The sequence below is a fragment of the Mustela putorius genome, unplaced genomic scaffold (assembly GCF_011764305.1).
Source record: "Mustela putorius furo isolate JIRA1106 unplaced genomic scaffold, ASM1176430v1.1 tig00000228_pilon_pilon_pilon, whole genome shotgun sequence".
NCBI classification, from domain to species: domain Eukaryota; kingdom Metazoa; phylum Chordata; class Mammalia; order Carnivora; family Mustelidae; genus Mustela; species Mustela putorius.
The window spans coordinates 3,151,662-3,173,993 of NW_025421322.1; the positions used below are offsets into that span (position 1 = coordinate 3,151,662).

Below are 22,332 nucleotides of genomic sequence, written 5' to 3' on the forward strand. Positions count from 1 at the left end.
AGTTCCCATTAATTCCCACTTATTAATTTCCATTAATAATAAATTAAAATTAATAATTCTATTATCAATTTCCATTAATTACTAAAATAATTTATTCTTAGCTTTTGTATCTAAATTTATATACATTTCTGGCACTTTTTATACTTTGGCCTTTAATGTGGCTACTAGACATTTTTAGAAACTGTTCTTTTAGATGATATTAGTATTTTTTATTCAAATTAAAATGTTCCATAATATGTGAATATTCTAGAATTGAAACATGTCATCTAAATATTTAGTTTTTTAAATAAAGTAATAAGTGCCTGTAGTAGAACTCAATACAGAAAGGTATAAAATGGGCAGTGAAGTTCTCCCTCCCTTATCTTTAGTCCTTCCATGAAAAGATAAGTTTTCTTGCATATACTTCCACAAGAAGGTGATATATATGCCATGCTTTATGCCTATGCTAAAACACAAGTGTGTATTTATAACCACATTTTAAAAGACAAATAAGAATTTACATAGCCCTTGTGTTGTGAAAAGTACACATAAAACGACTAATCTATCCTTTCCCGTGTTAGAATTTTTCTCTTTTGCCAAGACCGACCGACAGCATAGCCCAGGGCATTCTTCACTCTGAGAAGAGGTCATCAGTTTTGCCCCAAATTTAAAACATAGAAGTTGGACCAAAGGCTTGAGCTGTTTTGTCATGAACTAATAGAGGAACTATCATTGGGGGTGGATTCTTTCATCCTGGGGTGCTATATAGCCCCAGGATTGTAGCCCCATTTGTGTTCTACTAAGCTAGTCGCAGTATTTTCTACAAATAAGTGGGAGGGAAATGGTGAAGAAATGATTTGCCGGCCGGCAGTCCCAGGAAGGAAGGAATGTTCGATTCACCAACAGAGGGCGCCAGTCGCAAGGCTAAGAAATACCCAGTCTCCTCCAGAACTCGAGCCCAGAAGCTGTGCCCTGGGGTGGGGGGAACCAGGAGAGGAATATGTCGCCAACCTGTGACCTTTACTGCCTTTTCCATTTGGGCTTTGGAGTAGGAGCTCTTAACCTAGCTTGGAGCAGTCAAAACACCCAAATCCCTCTTAACAAAGGCTTTTTTTGTTCCACACTTGCCCTTGAATTAAGAATAAGAATGGCTTTCAAAGGAAATGGTGTCGTGTCCCCTTCCGGTCCTGTCCCTACTCCCTAACCACCCCCCCCCCATTTAATGAATCCAAGAGCAAAGGATAGTCATGGCCAAATAACCCTGATAGGGTTTGTATCAGTGCTCTTCAGGAAACTACAAAAACTTGTTTGAGCACCTAACATTACAAACATCTCACTTTTGTAAAGACGATTTGCTGACCACTTGTGAACATCATAAAGCCATTCATTAGCTCACCCCCATGTATAAGGCAAAGGGAGAACGATCCTCTCCTTTTTCTCTCCCCACACCAAATAGCAGGGCACGGCTGTGCCTGAAAGGTTCAAAGCGTTTGCCCACAAGGTGTCATTTAATCTAAAACTCTTGTCAGCTCCTCGCTTCCTCAGAGAGGAGCTAAGTTAATGAGCATTTGGTTATACTTGCAAGGTTTTATTTTTTTTTATTTCTTATTTTTTTAAAGATTTTATTTATTTATTTGGCAGAGAGAGAGAGATCACAAGTAGGCAGAGAGGCAGGCAGGGTGGGGGGGGGAAGCAGGCTCCCTGCTGAGCAGAGAGCCCAAGGTGGGGCTCCATCCCAGGACTCTGGGATCATGACCCAAGCCGAAGGCAGAGGCTTTAACCCACTGAGCCACCCAGGCACCCCACTCACAAGGTTTTAATTACAGAAACAGAATCAGTATAATCCTAGACAGCAGCTCACAAGGATGGAATTTCTCTTTCCAGTTGTTACTATCAACAAAAGTTAGGGAACTCCCTGGCATGACTAATCCCGTGAAGATTCACACTGGAGGCTGTTAGCTTCATTTCAGTGATACCACTCAGCAGACTTATTGGACAGTATAGGGAATACTGTAAGCTCACACCCATATCATTATTTCTGTGACTAATGAAAGAAGTCTCCAGACATCAAAGCCAGGTTTTAATAACTTTTGAAGGTGGAAGAAGGTTTAATAATGTGCTAAATTGAGATGAATAAACATGATTTTCCTACCTACTATTGGGAACAGAGATCAGCAAGTCTCACCAGTTTCCAGAAAAAAACAGTTCTGAGAAACCAGTTAGGGATGCTATTTTTTTTTTTTTAAAGAATTGAAGTATAATTGACAAAGGGATACTCACTTTGGTTTGAAATCTGCCTCATTTTTTTTTCCTGTAGAACATAGGTGGTTCTCTGATTTTTTAAAATAAAAGTAACCAGCAAAATATCATCGTGCTATTATATACATTTATGAAAAAAGTAATGCATATTATATTGAGTTGATTTATGCAACCCTGATTCCAAACATTTAAAAAGAATTATTCATGGTAGGGAGAGGGTGGTGGGGTTATGGACATTGGGGAAGTATGTGCGATGGTGAGTGCTGTGAAGTGTGTAAACCTGGAGATTCACAGACCTGTACCCCTGGGGCTAATAATACATTGTATGTTGATAAAAAGTAAAATTTTTTAAAAAAAGAATTATTCAAGGACAAGAACAGATGCTTTTCTATGGCAGCTGAGCTGCTTGAGGGGGGCTTTGGGTTGGGAGGGGTTTCTTTTTTTTTTTTTTTTTAACATTTTATTTATTTGACAGAGAGACACAGCTAGGGAGGGAACACAAGCAAGGAAATGGGAGAGGGAGAAGCAGGCTCCCTGCAGAGCAAGGAGCCTGACACGGGGCTTGATCCCATGATCCTGACCCGAACCAAAAGCAGACACCCAATGACCGAGCCACCCAGGCGCCCCACAAGGTGACTTTTCTGACCATCACCACCCTCCCAGGAATTCAGTGAGGGCATGGACTAACTAATTCAACCATAGATAGTAGTTATTCAGTCAGTCAGTCCAGATTTGCTTCATGTTTTCTGGATATTAGAGTTTTGTTTAAAAAGTGTCTCTGGTAAAAATAACACTGGTATTGTCTAAGTACTTGAATGTGACATAATGATTATTTAGGTGATAATTCCAAGGAGGGATTTATTATTAAAATAATCACGTTTTTCTTAGTATGAAATGAATACATGTTCATGGTAGAAACTTCAAAAAATATAAATTTTAAAAGATGAAATCTAAATGTTTCACATGATTGGGTCAGTCAAAAATCATGTTGATGTATTTTGGAGGGCTTCTTTTTCCTGTTAGCATCACAAAATACAAAGTTAGCCAAAGCTCAACTATTAATAGAACTTTAAGTCTATTGAACGGCTGTGTGCAGCATTTCTGGATTTTCCTCATTGGATTCTATGAGGGATAATAGGTTTTAGAGAATGTTCCAGTAATACTTGCTATGTTAGTAAATATTGATTAGTGCTATAGGGAGAGAAGCTGTGCCCAAGTATATTAGCACTTGGCTGACCACAATTTATGATAATTTTTTGATATCTTAGGGAAAAACACTGCAACTTAATATTTTATTTGGAATTACTTTTAATGCTAACTGCTAACCCAATGTTATAGAAAAGACTGTAAGCTCTTTAGCAGGCAGAGAAAGTGCCCTACTGAGCCTAGTATAAATTTGGCACTCGGTAAATATTTATTGATGACCAATGGTTTTTATTCTTATATAATCTTGATGATTTCCTCAGAATTGAATATAACTGGCTGTAGAGGAAAATATGGCCAAAATTTTTATAGAATTATTTTGTACTGCTGGTTCAATATTTACAATTTTGATTGAATTTTTATTAGAAATAAAATGTTTGAAAGTTTTTTGTGGCGTATTTTCTATCTGAGTTTTTATTACAGAAACACACAAAATTACCTTTGACTCATTGTATCCTTCCATAAGAAAAGTATTTTTTAAATCACACCCTCTGTGAAAGGTAAGGAATCTGCCAATAGCCGAGAAAGATGGGTGACTCCTTTTAGACTTCTCATGATCCATTAGTGATAACACATTTTGAAGAGATTGCTATTCTGTATGTTTGAAAGACTAACAGGAAATAAATTGTTCTTTTTCACGTTTAGCAAAATCTAGTGATTCTCCTTTGGTGTAGAAAGAAGACTCAAAATCCCAACCCAGCCGGGGCACCTGGATGGCTCAGTGGGTTAAAGCCTCTGCCTTCGGCTCAGGTCGTGATCTCGGGGTCCTGAGATTGAGCCCCACATCGGGCTCTCCTGCTTCCCCCCGCCCCTCTGCCTGCCTCTCTGCCTGCTTGTAATCTCTGTCCAAAAAAAAAAAAAAAAAAAAAAAAAACCACAACCTAGCCACTAACAAGTTGATTAACTTGGGTACCAGTATTTTATTTCTAGCTTTTATTTTCTAGGGTTTGATTTGAAGCCAAGACCTATATAACTGTGCCCCTTACGCCCAGCCTGGCCTGGTCTAATTTCCTGGCCAGTCAGGGAGATTGGTTTAAGAATGGGCCCCTAACCTGAGCTGGACCAGTCAGACCTTTCTCTGGGAAGCTCCTGCCAGAGATAACGGAAAATGATGTCTTAGTGCAGGTGTTAGGACCTTATGAGTCTGTATGCCTGGGCCTGCAGCTAGTTCCCCTAAGAGACAGCTGGAGCCAGGACATTTCTGGAGTATGCATGTACTCTGGGCTTCTCTGCTACACAAGCCTATGAATTCCTTTCCACTTACACTAGTATGAGTTGGGTTTCTGTCACTTACACATAAGAGTCTTGATATTAAAAGTAGAAAGAGGAGGCGCCTGGGTGGCTCAGTGGTTAAATCCTCTGCCTTCGGTCCAGGTCATGATCTCAGTGTCCTGAGATGGAGCCCCACATTGGGCTCTCTGCTTAGTGGGGAACCTGCTTCCTCCTCTCTCTCTGCCTGCCTCTCTGCCTACTTGTGATCTCTGTCTGTCAAATAAATAAATAAAATCTTCTTAAAAAAAAAAAGTAGAAAGAGGTGTTTTACAAATGAGCTGGAGAAAATATTAGCTATCACAGCAGAAATGAATTATGATGAAAAGATATACTAGAAAGGATCAACAGAGCCTCAAAACAATTTTGTACAAAGATTAGTAAAATTGATAAGCTTCTGGACAAGACTGATTAAAAACAAAAACAAAACAGAAGCCTAAGTAAGCCATATTAGGATTCAAGAGATTGGAAAAATGCCTACAAGTGTGAAAATTTAGATGAAGTGTGCAAATTCCACAACAATGTAAATCATCAAAACTGACTGAAGGAAAAGCTAGAAAAGCTGAATGTTCCTGCTACCATGAAAGAAATCGAATCAGGGTTTCACAAATTCTCCCCAAAGAAAACTATCAAGCCCAAACTTTTTTTTTTTAAAGGATTTTATTTATTTATCTGACAGAGATCACAAGTAGGCAGAGAGAGAGGGGGAAGCAGGCTCCCCGCCGAGCAGAGAGCCCAATGTGGGGCTCCATCCCAGGACCCTGGGATCATGACCCATGCTGAAGGCAAAGGCTTTAATCCACTGAGCCACACAGGAGCCCCAAGCCCAAACTTTTTAATAGGTAAATTCTATCAAATGTTCAAGGATAGATGGTTCACAACCAGGAGGGAGAAGCCAATCTCACGGATGAACATAGATGTAAAGATCCTAAACAAAATGTATCACTCTAAATTTGAGGGTACAAAACATATAAATACACACACACACATGAACATATATAAACACATATATTGACCAAGTTGAATTTATTTTACAGGAGGTTGGTTCTATATTATAAAAAATTTATCAGTTGTATTTAACATATTACCAAAGTGAATGAGAACAATCATGATGATGTTACAGATACAGAAAAAATTCAGTAAATTTCAACAGCCACTTTGAACTCCAGTATCATCTCAGTGACACCTTCTCTTTCCACTGACCTTTTTATTTTTTATTTTTTATTTTTTTTAAAGATTTTATTTATTTATTTGACAGAGATCACACGTAGGCAGAGAGGCAGGCAGAGAGAGAGGAAGGGAAGCAGACTCCCCGCTGGACAGAGAGCCCGATGTGGGACTCCATCCCAGGACCCTGGGATCATGACCTGAGCCGAAGGCAGAGGCTTTAACCCACTGAGCCACCCAGGCACCCCCACTGATCTTTTTAAAACTTGTAATCCCCGGGGCTCCTGGGTGGCTCAGTGGGTTAAAGCCTCTGCCTTCGGCTCTGGTAGCTGCTCAGCGGGGGCCCTGCTCCCCCCCCCCCCCCGCCTGCCTCTCTGCCTACTTGTGATCTCTGTCAAATAAATAAATAAAATCTTAAAAAAAAACAACAAATTGTAATCCCCAACACTCTCCAACTCCTCTTGCTTTACTTTTCCTTACAGCTCCCCATAAGCTAACATAATTTTTTTGTTTAACTTTTTAAAAATTGTGGGAAAACATACATAACAAAATTTGCCATTTTAGCTATCCTTAGATACATAATCCAGTGAATTAAATACATTCACAATGTTATGTAACTATCACATTTCTGAAACTCTTGCATCACTTGCAGCGGGAACTCTGTACTCATGAAGCAATAGCTCCCCCTGCCCTCCACCCAACCCCTGGTAACCTCTACTCATTCTGTCACTACCAATTTGCCTAACGGGTAATTTACCAGTTTTCTTATTGTCTGTTCACTAGAAGTTAAACTCCCTGAGGGCAAGAGTTTTGGGATCTTTATTTCAAAATTGACAGCACTCATGACAATTATTCAAGGAAGGAGGGAAGGAAGAAGGGAAGAAAGGACTTCTAGCAAAGTGGGGCTAGAAGGAAACCTTTTTTTTTTTTTTTAAGATTTTATTTATTTATTTGAGAGAGAGACAGTGAGAGAGAGCATGAGCGAGGAGAAGGTCAGAGGGAGAAGCAGACTCCCCATGGAGCTGGGAGCCCGATGCGGGACCCGATCCCGGGACTCCGGGATCATGACCTGAGCCGAAGGCAGTCGTCCAACCAACTGAGCCACCCAGGCGTCCCAGAAGGAAACCTTCTTGATCTAGTAAAAGGAGTATAATAAAAATCCTGTAGCATCACACTCAGCAGCTAAATGTTGAAGACATTTCCTTTAAAAACAAAACACAATGCAAGGGATTTTACGTTTTACTTCAGAAAATTGGAAAGGAAAATGTTTAATGACACAAACGTATACAGGAAGTAATGATAAATGCAAAATTCAGGACATTGGTTTCCTGAGATGCGTGGGAGGTGGACAGGACTGGAGCATCACGTCAGGTCTCCTACTGCAATAAGAATGTTCTTTTTCTCAAACTGTGGTGGAAGCATGTGTGGTCAATATTCCTTTGTATCTACTCAGGATTAAAAGACGTTTAAAAAATTTTGAACCATAATATTAAGTGAAAAGGGCAAGTCAAACATGTTTAGTATATTAATATAAAATGCAAAATCAGGCAAAAGTAAATGATCATTTGTATGCCTAACTTCTATGTGGCCAAACAATAAAGCCAAAGAAGAATGATTAACATAAAATCTGGGACTGCAGCTGTCTTTGGGGGAAGCAACAATAATAGGACTGAGAATGGTTGATATAAGGCTCAGAAAGTGTTGGTCGTGTTCCTTTCTTCAGCTGGATTTGGTATTTATTTTATCTAAACCATGCATAAAAATTAGTCTCTTTGATAACATAAAAACAAACTGGTTTTATTGGGTAACTTAAATTCAGGCGTCATCCTAGACAAATTTCATCACCTGTCAACATTTTCTCCAGCACATTTCAGGGTGGGGGGTGGAATCTGTCCCTTGCTGATTTACCTGTGTTCGTATTTTTAGGAAATGCTGGTTAACTATGAACAACCATTTTAATTGAAAGGAAACCTTTCTATTTAATACCTTACCACAGACTGCATTGCTACAGTCCTTAAAACACGACAAAGCTTGTTTTTTTCTAGGGCATTTTTATGTACAGAATGGACCCATGCATACTCTCTCTCCCCATGGCCCACAGTCTTCCTGATTATTAACATTTTCACGAGTGTGGTCCATTTGTTACAACTGATGAACCAACACTGATACACCCTGTTAACCGAAATCTCGAGTTGACACTGGGGTTTACTGTTTGTGTTGTTCATTCTATGCTTTGTGACAAATGCATAATGCTTGCATCCACCAAGCCTGTACCTTACAGACAAGTTTTACCACCCTAAAAAGCTCTGTGCTTCACCTCTTTCTCCCTCCCCTACCCCCTCCACCGCTCTCCAAACTAGTGACACTCATCTTTGACCGTCTCCACAGTTGTGCCTTTTCTAGAATGTAGGAGTTGGGACCACGCTGTATGGAACCTCTTCACACTGGCTTCTTTCACTTAGCAACGTGCAGTCACAGTTCATATGGCCTGGCAGCTTATTTCTTGTTGTCGAATAATGGCAAGGCTCCTGTGATGATCCTCACCATCACAGCTGCGGGCCAGGCGTTATTCCAAGTGCTTTGTACACATCAGTTCGACCCTTACAACTTTACAAAGTAGGTACTGCTATTATCCCCATTTTACAGATGAAACAGACATGTTAGAGAAGAAACAAAACAGAGAACTTAAAATAACTTGCCCCAAGTTATAAAGCATAGGAATGGTGGAAGATTTGAATTCAGGTAGTCTGGCTCGAGAGTCCATACCATGAAGCACTCGACTATTCGGCTTCATCTAAAGATGTCCAAGAGAATGTCCAGTGCCTAATTTTATCAGCTCACACTCCCATAATCCCCAACTTTGCCTACTTAAGAGTTGTCATAGTCAGTCTTTGTTAATAAGGTCAGTTATCCAGCAGCAGAAAATTTCCTACCTGGCACATTATTCTCTACGATCCACAATTCCCCAGTACTGCTGAATACATGTAGCTCTTTTTGAGCCTTTCCTGTATGCTAACCTCTGCGAAGTCATTTTTATATACATTATTTTATTTCATCGTTATATCCCTTTGAGGAGGTACAATTATCTCTCAGGAAACTGAGGCTTAATTAAGGAGCTTAAATACCTAGCTGAAGGTCATAGAGCTAGTTAAGTGATAGATGCGGGCCTCAAACCCCACTTACTCCAAAGTCTGTGCTCTAAAAACTGTTGCCTTAACTGCCTCTAGTATCATCTTTTGGTTGACTAAGCTTTCTGGATTAACATGACTTTTTTTTTAAAAAGATTTTATTTATTTATTTGTCAGATGGAGATCACAAGTAGGCACAGGAGCAGGCAGAGAGAGGAGGAAGCAGGCTCCCTGCTGAGCAGAGAGCCCGATTCAGGGCTTGATCCCAGGACCCTGGGATCATGACCTGAGCCAAAGACCGAGGCTTTTAAGCCACTGAGCTACCCAGGTGCCCCTAACATGACATTTCTATAAGAAGCTGAAATATTTGTGAAACAACTTAGAAGTGGGTCACCAAATTATCTTTATAAAAGTGGGATGCTTGTAATGTTTGATGCCCTAATAAGCTCTTGCACACCCAAGAATGGTATGCGTATGTATGAGAATTTATAAGAATATTATAGCGTTGCTGTAATACCATACTCTTGAAAACACTGAATTGTTTGGAGGAGTGGTTAAGTCACCTGGTGATATTCTCCCATAAGGATACCCTGCAACAGCTTTAAAAATGAGCTTTAAAAATGCATGTACATGGAAGATCTTCAAGGCAGAAGACAGCAATCTGTAGAATAATATATTCAGTTCCATTATGTGAACAAGCCAAAACCAAGCTGGATGATCAAGTATGGAAAGAACAGAAAACCGCTGGTTATACTCAAAACTTTTAGCAGTGGCTCTCTTTGGGGAGGTAAGTGGAATGGAGAGTGAGTGCAGACTATTTCTACATTTTATTTTTTTTAAAGATTTTGTTTGTTTATTTAACAGAGACACAGCAAGAGAGGGAATATAAGCAGGGGGAGTGGGAGAGGGAGAAGCAGGCTTCCCGCTGAGCAAGGAGCCTGATGCGGGGCTCGATCCCAGGATGCCAGGATCATGACCCGAGCTGAAGGCAGCCGCTTAACGACTGAGCCACCCTGGCGCCCCTATTTCTACCTTTTTAATCTATATACTTCTGTGCTGGAATTTATCCTACAGCAAGCAGGTATTCATGTTTGCAGTCTTCTAAATTAAGAGACTTTAAAGGAGCAAACACAAAATGATTATACATAGCCTGATTAACTAACAGTGTAGAAATGTAGAAATGTACAAAGTCAGAATTAAGTTTTGAGAAAAAATAGTTGGGGTTTTAACTTCACGGTCTCCCCCCCCACTAGGTAATGTGCTTTACTGTACAAATTAAACTGTTAAAAAATAAGTGAACAAAATCACACCAAGGAAAATCTGCATGTCTGTTTTATTTCCATTAGAAAAATATTATCTATTAAAATTGTGGTCCACTTTCTTCTCCTTCACTTCTACCATTCAAATTTTAGTACTTTAATTTTACTCAAGTAAAGCAGAATTATATAGCTCATGTGAGAACTAAGTATTTCACATCATTCAATTAACAGGATTTAACTGAACTGCGTGTGCTCTTAATTATCAAGAATAGTAACCCCTCTTTCCTATGATTTATTTCCCTTTCCTTTCATTTATTTGTGTAAAGATGTAACGAGCGTCTCTCTCCCCACATCTAGGAACATGAGTGTGAGTGTGATTTATGACACCAGTAACTGGAGTTGTCATCTGATCCCCAGTTCAGGCTTAACTCCCCTTATTATATGGTTATTTCCATAATGGCCCCAAATGTTTTAAGTCACTCATACACTTTCCAACGTCAACTGTAAAAATTAAGATGTTAATCTGAAAACATTGTTAAAATTCCAGACTAAATAACGCTGGGCCCACTTAGAGCGATGCTGTTGTCAGAGGTCCTTGGACAGCCACTGCCTCAATCTCCACACGGCCTCCCTGCAAGGAAAATCATCGAGCAATGGGTAGGTAATTTTTTACAAATGAAGAGAGCTCTAGAATACCTACTAAAAACATATACAACTGATAGTGATACAGCATTATTAACATTACATTTTCCAAAGAAGGGAAGGATAGGGAAGCATTCACGGAGAAGCCTGGACAGGCCAGGCTCCCATGCCAGATGTGCTCATGTGCCTTAGCTCACAGGACGCTCTAGGCAGCTCTGTTAGACAGTGTTCTCCCTTCCATCCAGAGAAGCTTGGAGAGGGGGTTTTAACCTGTCCCAGGACACCATGCTAAATGGCAGAGGTTCAAACCCATGTCTTGAGATTCTAAGTTCAGAGCTCCTTCTACTACACCCAATACCTTAGTTTGAGAATACTGACCACTCCAAGTAACAACCGATTAAAACAACAAACATACCACTCACAGGAGACAAATTTTCTTTATAGGGAAGTCAGTAGGCTGCTTTTTTTGTAGGTAGGAATATTGTGCTGCTAGGGGCTTCTCATCACATTCGAGTATCACGGTAACAATGGTGAGAGAATATGTGGGACATGGGTTTTGAGATTATTTTTCGAATGGAAGTCTGGATATTTCGTTATGCAAGTGAATTAAAAAAAAAAAAGATTTTATTTATTTATTTGACAGAGAGAGCGAGATCACACGTAGGCATAGAGGTTGGCAGAGAGAGAGGGAGATACAGGCTCCCTGTTAAGCAGAGAGCCCGATGCAGGGCTTGATCCCAGGACCTTGAGATCATGACCTAAGCTGAAGGCAGAAGCTTTAACCCACTGAGCCACTCAGGCACCCCTCAAGGCAAATTTTTTATTGCAGAGCTCACTACCCTGGCTCAGGGTATAGTCTCTTAAGTATGTGAAAACAATACAGCTGATATTTCACTTTTTCTTACAATTCAAGTCCCTCTGATTCTGTTGTGTTCATGTTCATGTGTGACCCTGAGTTCTCATTTTCTTAATTTTTAAGACAAATTTAAAAAATTTCTCCAGTTTCTTAATACCCCCCCTGCATATAATATTGGGTATTTCCTTTTAGTCTTTAAGATCCTGGAAATCAGAGATTATTCCTTTTTTTTCTTTAAAAAATTTCCTGCAAAAGTGCTTAGTTTGTTATACTCAGAAAACAACATAGAAATTCATAACCATGTACATTAGTCAGTTTAAGATGTACTTACTTTGGGCAAAGCAGCAACCTGGTAAGCAGCTCTTGCAGGAAAACTATCCTTGAAATCTAAATGTGAAAGAATTTCATTTTAGTTTTCAGAGCTTGTATTGTGACTACACAATTAAGACTCTGGTAAGTGCTTCATAGATCTGTCCATTCTTAGATATAAGCAACACTAAGAAAAGCTCACTTTCGTATCTGTTTGATAAAATATTTTGCCCTAAATTCCTATGATATTGAATACTTTTTATGATATTCATAATAATATTCATAATATTATATAATATTATAATATTATATTATATATAATATAATAATATTCATAATACTCATATTGAATACTTTATGATACTCGAATACTTTCTGGAAAAAAATGAAAGTACATCCTTTGAGACTTTGATCTTGTTTGATATGAACGGGATCTCATGTTTAAAGCAATACTTACTGCTGTATGAACTCTTATTTAAGCATCCCAACAACTTTTTAAAGCTTTATCCCTATTTTGCATGTGAGGAAACCAAAACATAAAAAATGTTAATGAACCAGCTAATGATTCTGAGAACAGAGGTGGTGGTGAGGCCTTATCACAGCAGTAAAAAATAAAATCTCTGTGTTAAAAAAATCATCAGGAGGGCTTAAAAAACCTGAGAAGCATATAACAATATTAAGCTTGGGGAAAATGAATTCGTAGGGTTGTAGTATATTCTCCTAGGGAGTGCCATAGAAATGTCTTAGATCTTTTTCGTGGGGCCTCACTGCATGTTCTCAATCTGACTGTTCTTTTGGGACAGAATCTATGACCATTTCTTTAGCATCTCCTATCACTCTTGATGCCTAACAGACATTCAGTAAGGTTAAAAGATTCATGTCTTGTTAAAATGGAATACAGCAGTAACGCCAGATTCCTTACACTGTTTGTAGACGTCATTGACAGTGTTGAAGTCATTCATGTCCGCCAGCAAAACAGTTGTTTTTACCACTAGAAGAGAGAGACATTGTTAGCAGGTTCAGCTTTTCGGTCTCACCCAAAACATTACTGAGAGAAACATACAGTTCTGACGGTCTTGATTAAAATGGGCCTGAAATTAAAACAACTTTCAAAAGCAAGGAAGATGTGGCATGATGTATTACTGAGTGCTCTGTGCTCTTCAAAAAGCCCGCAGAAACATCAAACAGTAATCTGAAGGAGGATCAAGTCGCTCACCGTTAGAGAAGTCACAGCCTGCGGCTTTCAGAATTTCGCCCATGTTTTTAAGAGCCTAGGAAGCAAGGCGAGAAAGGCCAAAGGCACTAATGTTATATAGCAAAGCTTCAATTCAATGCAATTAATCAATTTTTGCTAATAACCCCTCGAATAGCTTACGCTGCAGAAAAACTCTCCCGTTCTAGGAAATTCTATTCTTTCTAGGCCTACCTTTACACAATCGAATTGCTTCTTGGCTTTTAACAGAAATGGATCTTTCTGACATACAGTGAGACTTTGTCTCTTTTTGTGAGTAAAAAGACTAGACTGAGGTTTCTTCTTCAGTGTTTGAGTGTGTGAAGTTCTTAGCCGATGTTCACTCAGCTGAAACAGAGAAAGCCCTTAGAGTTCCTAATCATCACTTGGAGGATAAGTATGGGCTGGGAGCATTAAAACATACTTTCTTTTATTTATTTATTTTTAATTTAATTTTATCTTTTCAGTGTTCCAAGATTCATTAAAACATATTTTCTTTTAAAGCAAAAATTCACTTTAAAGAGTACTTCTGTCTTTTTCTCAAAAAAAAATCAGTAAACTAAGTATATGTTTGACACTCTGGACTTTGGAAAAACATTTTTCACTCTTTCCTTAACGTATTATTTTTTTCAATTCATTGCTCCCCTCCACTTTACTGGTCACATTATAATATTTGATATAAATATTTTTAAAATCCATCTTCTAAACAGGTAACATACGGATATGGCAAAGAATTCAAAAGCTATTAAAAAGCATATCCATTGAAAGGATGTTTCTCACCCTGACTGCCCTTTGCCCAGCTTCCTTCAGAGGGAACCACTGCTTCTGGTTTCTTGTGTATCATGGTGGAGACAGTCAGTGCTTATACCAGCATGAACAGGAATATGCACACACATGCAGATGGTAGCGTACTGTGCAAACTGTTTTGCATCTTGGTTTTATTTTATCACATATCAATTTACCTTGGGGGACTTTTCTGCATTAATTTAATGTATGGCTCCAGCATGATTTATTTCACTAGTTCTTACAGACAGACATTTGGTTTGTTTTGTGTCTTTGGATAATACCAATGACTCAGTGAATGCATAAAATTATAATTTAATTCTATTTATTGGATTAGAATTGTACTCCCCACTCTCATTTAGAAAAACACATTACACATCATCTTTGATAGTTCTTACTAACAAATGTTGACTTTTACTTTTGTGGTGTTTTTCTTGTAGGTCAGTGGCCATGATAAGAAATTTCCCAATCCAGGGACACCTGGGTAGCTCAGTCTGTTAAGTGTCTGCCTTCAGCTCAGGTCATGATTCCAGGGTCCTGGGATTGAGTTCTGCACTGGGCTCCTTGCTTGGCGAGGAGCCTGCTTTTCCCTCTGCCTGCCACTCCCCCTGCTTGTGCTGTCTCTTTCTCTCTCTGACAAATAAATTTATTTATTTTTAAAGATTTTATTTATTTATCTGAGAGAGACACCATTAGCAGGGGGAGAGGCAGAGGCAGACTCCCCACTGAGCAGTGAGCCTAACACGGGGCTCAATTTCAGGACCCTGGGATCATGACTTCAGATGAAGGTAGATGCTTATCTGACTAAGCCACCCAGGCACCCCATAAATAAAATCTTAAAAAAAAAATCCCAATCCATGTAGAAGTGACAAGATACTATCTGATTTCAATACTTTGAGAGTTAAGTAATTTTACTGAGATAATGGACACAAAATATTGTATCAGTTTTAAGTATATAATTCAATAATATGTATATACTGTAAAAGGATAACCACAGTTTAGTGAATACCCAATAATTCAGGTTTGAAGTCACCTTAGACGGTAGACTTTTGCTTGTTAAATGATTCCTCAAATTTCGAACTTTCTACTGACAAAGAACTGTCTTCAATCAATCAGGATGTAACTCTAAAGGCATTTACCTGATAATCTCTATAAAAAATGTCAGCCAAATGGATGCTTAACATGAAAAAGTGGTAAAGAAGAGAATTTCAAATGTGAAAAAAATGACTTACTTGTTTGGCTTCTTCTGCCACCCCTCCTGGCACGAGCTGTCCACTTGCAGGGTCCATGCCCAGCTGTCCTGAAATGTAAATGGTCCTGTCGACTAACACGGCTTGACTGCAAAAAAGAGAGACTGGGTGTATGTATAAGATACAAAATATGAAAGTCAATGCTCAAAGATTTCTTTGCTAAGACACATAAAGCACAAAATGTCAAATAAAAGAATTAATAATTGGGCTGCATTAAAATTAAAAAGACTTGCTTTTTGAAAGAGATCTTTAAGAAAGTGAAAATAGAAGTCACAGATTGGGAGAAAAGATTTACAAAACATATATCCAACAAAGAACTTGTATCCAGAATATATAAAGAACTCTTATAATACAGTAAGAGAAGATAACCCAGCAAAAAAATAGGCAAGTGATTTGAAAAGATATTTCATAAAAGAAGACACATGGGGATGCCTGGGTGGCTCAGTTGGTTAAGCAGCTGCCTTCAGCTCAGGTCATGATCCCAGCGTCCTGGGATCGAGTCCCATATCGGGCTCCTTGCTCCGCAGGGAGCCTGCTTCTCCGTCTGACTCTGCCTTCCACTCTGTCTGCCTGTGCTCGCTCTCGCTCACTCTCTCTGACAAATAAATAAAATCTTAAAAAAAAAAAAAAAGACACATGAAGAGCTAGGGAGTACAAGAGCGAGGGAGTTCAACATTTTTACTCACTAGAAAAATGTAGTGCAAAACCATAATAGATATCACTATCCACAAGTAGAGGTCACTGGTAATAATAAGTATTGGTGAAGATGGGAAGCAACCAGAACCCTATACATTGCTGGTGAGAATGCAAAACAGTACACACTTTGGAAAACAGTTTGGCAAATTTCTTAAAAACTTAAAACATATACTTAACCTGCAACCCAGTAATTTCTTTCCTAGGCAACTACCCAAAATAAATGAAAATATATGTCCAAAGACCTATGGAATGTTCAGAACAGCACTATTCACAAAAGCAAAAAAGAAAAACAAAAAATTTTTAAAAATCCAGAGATATCCAACCAAAGGCTATATAGTATTTGATTCCACTTCCATGAAATTCCAGAAAAGACAGAATAGCAGCAGAAAGTAGATTAGTGGCTTCCTAAATCAGTGGGGATTGACCACAAATGTATGGTATGAAAGAATTTTTTGGGGGAGACGGAAATGTGCTGAAACTTGCCTGTGGTGGCAGGTACACGAGTCCAGACACCTACAAAAACTCATGGAACTCTACACTTAAAAATGGGGGGATTTTTTTTAAAAAAGGTGAATTTTAATATAACTTATACCTCAGTAGAACTGTGAAACAACAAAAACACAATGCCAAGAGCACCCTAAGAAAATAAGTATTCTCAGACAAGATTCATCTGGAAGGGTACACCCTTCATTTCTGCCAAGTACTTGCTTTTGGAAATGACTTGTGTAATGAGGACACTAGATTTCAGAATTAGGATAAAATAACAAGAAACAGAATAAGCCACACTGAGACCTGAAAAAGAACCAAACACATCAACTTCAATTTTTTTTAAAAAACTTTTTGGATAAAGAAATCCTCTCTCTCTTTTTAGCTGTGGTAAAAGGTATTTACCATTTTAACGATTTTTAGGTACACAATTCAGTGGTAATAAGTGCCACCATTTCTAAAATTTGATAAAGAAACCTTAGTAGCAGTTTAAATTCAGAAATAAAATATGTTGTACCATTTCCATGCTTATCTAGTAATAGCATCTCCTCATTTCTAATTTTATATTTCCAATATTACATCCTCATTTCTAATCTAGTTCCCTATGGCGTTTTCCAATATGCTCCAAGCTTTCTTTTATTTCATGATGTTTCCCCTGATTTTCCTGAGCATATGTTTTTTTCTTTATAATTTAAACAATGGCATTTATGTATGTATGGATGTATGTAAGCTCTGTGCCCGATGTGGGGCTTGCACCTATAACTCTGAGATCAAGAGTTTATCAACTGAGCCAGCCAGGGGCCCCTTTAAATTTTTAAAATTTTTTGAAGAAGATAACATTCCATGGTTAAAAAATCTAGAAACTATTCAAAGAATCTCAATGAAAAATCTCCTCCCTTCTTTCCTTATCTTCTTCCTGCTTTATTTCCAGTCCCTACAGATAACCAGTGCTCTTCTTGACAGAGTCTTCCAAAGTTTCTTCATTTATATGCAAATAAAAATGAATATATTTATCTTCTTCCTATTTGTACATGTAGTATACTAAGCTCTTTTTTTTAATACAACATGAAGTGTATTAAACCGTTCTCTACATTTTGCTTTTTTTGCTCAACTGTATATCACGACCTTCCCATAACTGTATATAGAATACATCTTTACTCTTTTAACAGTTGTGTAGTATTTCACCCTGTGGACATACTTTAACTAGTTACTTTTGATTCCAGTACTTTGCTATTGTAAACAAAACGACACCGAAAACCATCACACATACATTTTCCCTGGGCAGGTAACTAAGCCTTTTTTTCATCTAAACCTCAGAGGAGCTTTTCCTATATCACGTGCAGGATCCTGCCTCACAGCATAGCTCAGTCTGTTATCTTATCTCTGGGGTATGCCAGACTGTAAACTCCCGGATTACAAGAGCTGTGTCCCACTTTCTCCAGCTGCACAGGGCCCAGGTGACTCCTTGCACATAGTGGGCACACAATACCTTCTTGTTGATGTTTTGCTAATGACTTACTAGCTTAATTGACTTTGACTGTCAGTAAAGAATCTTTTTAGCAGGACCTACTGGCTTATTGTGTTGGGCTTTGAAGCGTGGAAGAGGGTAGATCTAAACTTGGTAACAAGACTTAGAAAGTCTAGAAATTCTTCTCAACTACCTGGCTTTCACCCTGGCCCAGAAACAGGTAACTACTGAATTTGTTAATGTGTAAGCTTTCCTCAGGTTGAAAAGTATCATCAGCTAACAAGGTTTCTTATTAACTGTCCTGTGTAGAACTAGGCTACCCTAGACCCTTTGCAAAAGTAACTTTAGCTCTCCCCATATATGAAACATAGATTAAGCCCATATACATTACCATTGGTCAAAAAATTTGTGATAGTAAAAAGGAGTTCATTTATTCTTAGAAAATTAACAGATGTCTAAGACTATCTGACCTATGTGAGTTAATCTCTTACAGATTAGTAAAGAGATCGTTCATAAAGGTAATTAAATAGCTGACCCTCTGATCATTGCATCCTACTATCCATAGACAAGTCATTAGACTCTAAAACATTTAAAAGTCTACTGTTCCATTTCCAGGTCAAAGGGTAGTAACACTTTCAAAAGCATCTTAGTAAGAATTCTCATACTATAATCTATGCCACCTGGACTATCACTTCCAAATTTCACGACTATTTTGGTAGGGTGTTGGCAAAATGGAAAGCCAGGCAATGTGATGTTGAAATCTCTCAAGGTTCCGTCCTGATTTGAAAAGTGAAATGCGCTGAGCTGATTAGCTAATTGGTGACAACACCCTGTCTGTCACAAGGCCAGGGACTGGAGGTTCAACACATTTGAATTCTTCCTGAAGACCAGAATTTTCCAACTGTGCTCACTACCAACTCCATGCACAAAAATTGGTTTCCAAATGGTTCTTCAAATATGTCTAATTAACTTTATGAGGATATGACTAGTTAGTTGGAGTGTGGTTTTCTTCAAGATAAAATATTGAATATTAGCACCATTTTTAGTGGCCTTGTATGATCTCTGGGTAGAAAAAAGCACAAGAGGACAACGTCCTAGGAAGTCTGCCCATTGTGAAGCTGGTTGATGTTTTGTCTTTAATCACACTGGTATATTCATTTGATTCCCTTTTTTTCCCCTTGCAGCTTTATAAAGTTAGCTGACGTCAGGTCAATCAGGAATATTGCTGTTATGCTTGCTTTCCTGAACAAAGTACACACTTGAGGAAGGTCTATGCTCCAGGCTCTATAATCACTTCGTGTTTGTTTCTGGTAAGGGTTGCTTTTGCTCTGAAGTAAAACCAGTGGATAATGGAGGAAGAGGGACCAGGCAGAGGAGCTAAAATATTACTGATTTTTTACTTTTATTGTAATACCCCCTGAACTAGTCTTAATGTCCTTCCCAAATAATTATCAGAGTACTCAAAAAGAAAAGTGATCAAGTCACTTCCTCTTCAAAAACATCTGAAGGCTCTTCAGTGCCTACAAAATAAAGTTTCTACTCTCCAGGTTAGAGTTGGGAAAGATCACAATCCAGACTTTGGTAAAAGCTAATTTTTAGCAGGAGACAAAACAATTCAGAGTCAAAGTCCAACTGTGAACCAGGGTTTCCCAAAGTATAAGTCACACGCAAACTGAATCACAGTAAGGAAAGGATTCTTTTTTAAATCCTCTTTGAGTTCCTCCATGGTAGGAGACAGCAAACTAACTGATGAAGATTGAGCTCTAGAGCTCTGCCTAAGTTCAAATTCTGTCACAGCCCATCTTGGTGGTTGACCTTGGGAAACTTATTTAACCATATGTCTATCAGTTTCTTCATCTGAAAAATAAGTACTGTCACAATAACTGTGCACATAAAGCATTAAAGCACCTAGAACAGTGCCTTGTGCTCAGAGAGCATCAGTAAATGTTAGCAATTATGACATCAATCCTCTGATTACATCAAGGAGAAAAGAGATCAATTTTAGAAAAAAAGAAATGTATCACTTTTAACAAAGAGAGCTGGCCTCGGGTTCTGAGCCAACTGCAGCAGCTTCCTAGGATTTAATTATGCTTTTTATTTAATTGAGCTTATTTTCTTTTTTCTGTTACCTTCCACTGGGTTGTCTTCTATTTAGAGTACTGCTGTAAAATTTCCTTTTTAATTTTGTTAAAGTGAGCCTGCTTAAATAAAAATGCTAAGTAAATTATGATACAGGTGGTACACAGATTTGGCAAATGGGAAAAAAAAGAGAGAAGTCGTTGTTGGATTACTAAAATTTCCTCCAAAATATCTTTATGCCATGTATTCTTCTACAACTATGCCTCATGTCCTTCCCTCTGACTTCCCACTTAATTCCTTAGCAAAGTAATTTAAAAATCATTTACAACAGTACTATACAGATGGCAAACAGAACCTTCAAAACCCAGCCCAAGGACTACCTCTTGCAGGAGCCCTCCTAGATCTTTTTCTTCCTCTGCCCAAGTTCCATGAATTTCTTTCTTCTCTTTTTCCCATCCCTCACCCCCCGACCCTTTACTTCCATTGCATTTTGTTTCTAACCCTGCTATAATAATTATTGTTCTGTACCTCTAAGTGTCATTTCTCACAGCAATGTGGTACAGAAGAGGGAGCTGGGGCTTGCTCAAATCAAGCTCTGCCACTTATGAACTATCTGACCTTGGACAAGTTCACTTTCAGGTTAAGCTTTCTTTTTGCAAAATGAAGATGGGACTCAGAGAAGGCGGAGGTCAGTTGTCATGATGCATGCCCCAAATGAAAATGTTACTTTTTCTTCCCCCTCATGCCCGAGTATCTTTCACACTCCTTTAATTCTTACACATTTTTTTGTAGCTTCTGCAGTGCGTGGCATATAGTAGGTGCTCAATATATGCCTATCATAGCTGAAGTGTTTCAGTTGTAGAAGTTTTCCATCTGTGGTTCTTTTAATAGTGAACACACACTATATTTTAAAAAGGAAAAATGAGAAAAGGTTTACACGGTATACTTTAGCGAAGAATTTAAAATAACAAAAATTACATTAAGGGAAAAACGTCTCCAAGAAGGCATAGGAGAGGATCTAATTGTTTTAAAGCTGAGACGTTTTAAGGAAAAAAAGAGGGATTTTTTTTAAAAAAAGAAATTAACCTTTTTATATTTGCAGCATTTCTGACAAGTGGAAATGCATGTACACAGGGTAGGGTTTCTGGCCAGTATACATATAGTTAGCTAGAGCATGTCAAGGCAATCTTAGGAAACAATTTTTGTTGTGATTTGTATTTGACTTTACTAGTGGGAAATGAGCATGGGCAACGAATTCATAAACATCCCAATGCATTTCGGTATCGGTCGTAAAAAAAAAAAGTGCCTTCGGTAGATGGGCATGTATCTGCTAAGCATTTCTGTGAAAAGAATTCAGCTCTCTCCAGATCCATCTGCTCATGGAATTTACTCCTTTTAATTGAGAGGGTTAGACCAAATATGATGCTAAAATGGAAGCTGTAATCATAAAGTCCACATGTTGTAGTCATTTACACAAGAAGTCCAGAACAGGCAAATTCATAGAAACTGAAAATAGATTAGCGGTTGCCAGGGGTTAGGGGAAAAGACTGGGGAGTGACTGCTAATGGATATGTGCTTTTTTGTTTGTTTGCTTTTTTTTTTTGGAGGCGATTAAAATATTCAGAGATTATATAGTGATGGTTGCACTACTTTGTCAGTAGAATTTTAAAAAATCACTGAACTGTACCCTTTAAAGGTGTGAATTTTATGGGTATGTGAATTATATCTCGATAAAATGGTTACCGGAAAAAAAAAAATCAAAACCTGACCGCTTATGGCCGGCGAAGCGCTCTGGCCCTCCAGGTCCGGGGTAGAGTCCCTGGGAGCACAGGCTCCCGCTCTACGGATCTCCAGGTGCGCTGCCTCTTTCCTGAGTTGTTTCCCGGGTTCAGCGAGTTCGAGCTAGGTTAGACCGGATGAAGCCCGCGGCCGGCGCCAGCTCTGGCCCGGAGTGGCCGCCGCTCCGGACCCCCGACCCCACATGCCCAGAGTGCATCCGCGCTCCCATACGTCTCGTTACCTGTAGGGACCAATGGCCCCTGGGGCTTTCGCAGTGCTGATCACCTTTCTTATCAGAGACGCCATGGCTAACCCTTTTAGCTTGCTGTCCGTCCCTCCAAGAGAACAAACCCGTACGCCGCCTCCAGTAGCGTCTCACCAGGACTAACCAGCCCAGGGGCCAGTCCCCGCAGTAACTCTTCTCCCGGAGCAAGTTCGCTCGGCATTCTGGGAGTTGTAGTCTCAGCCAGGTTCCCGGCCACGTGGAGG

General features: G+C 38.9%; 1 protein-coding gene across 1 annotated transcript; it reads right to left on the reverse strand.

Moving 5' to 3' along the window:
• Positions 1-10,319: 10,319 nt before the first annotated feature.
• Positions 10,320-22,312, reverse strand: RIDA (reactive intermediate imine deaminase A homolog). The gene is made up of 6 exons (XM_004768914.3): positions 22,085-22,312; positions 15,318-15,423; positions 13,288-13,342; positions 12,994-13,062; positions 12,094-12,149; positions 10,320-10,895 (listed from the first exon to the last, which is right to left on the reverse strand). Exons 1-6 carry the CDS (start codon positions 22,147-22,149, stop codon positions 10,833-10,835), a joined length of 414 nt encoding a protein of 137 aa, XP_004768971.1. The 5' UTR covers positions 22,150-22,312; the 3' UTR covers positions 10,320-10,832.
• Between the last annotated feature and the right edge of the window lie 20 nt (positions 22,313-22,332).

Coding starts and splice junctions, on each gene's coding strand:
- RIDA (XM_004768914.3), bottom strand. CDS start 22,149: ATGGCGTCTCTGATAAGAAAGGTGATCAGCACTGCGAAAGCCCCAGGG. Junction 13,343..15,317: donor TGGCAGAAGAAGCCAAACAA/GTAAGTCATTTT, acceptor CTTGCTTCCTAG/GCTCTTAAAAACATGGGCGA. Junction 12,150..12,993: donor CAATGACGTCTACAAACAGT/GTAAGGAATCTG, acceptor TTTCACATTTAG/ATTTCAAGGATAGTTTTCCT.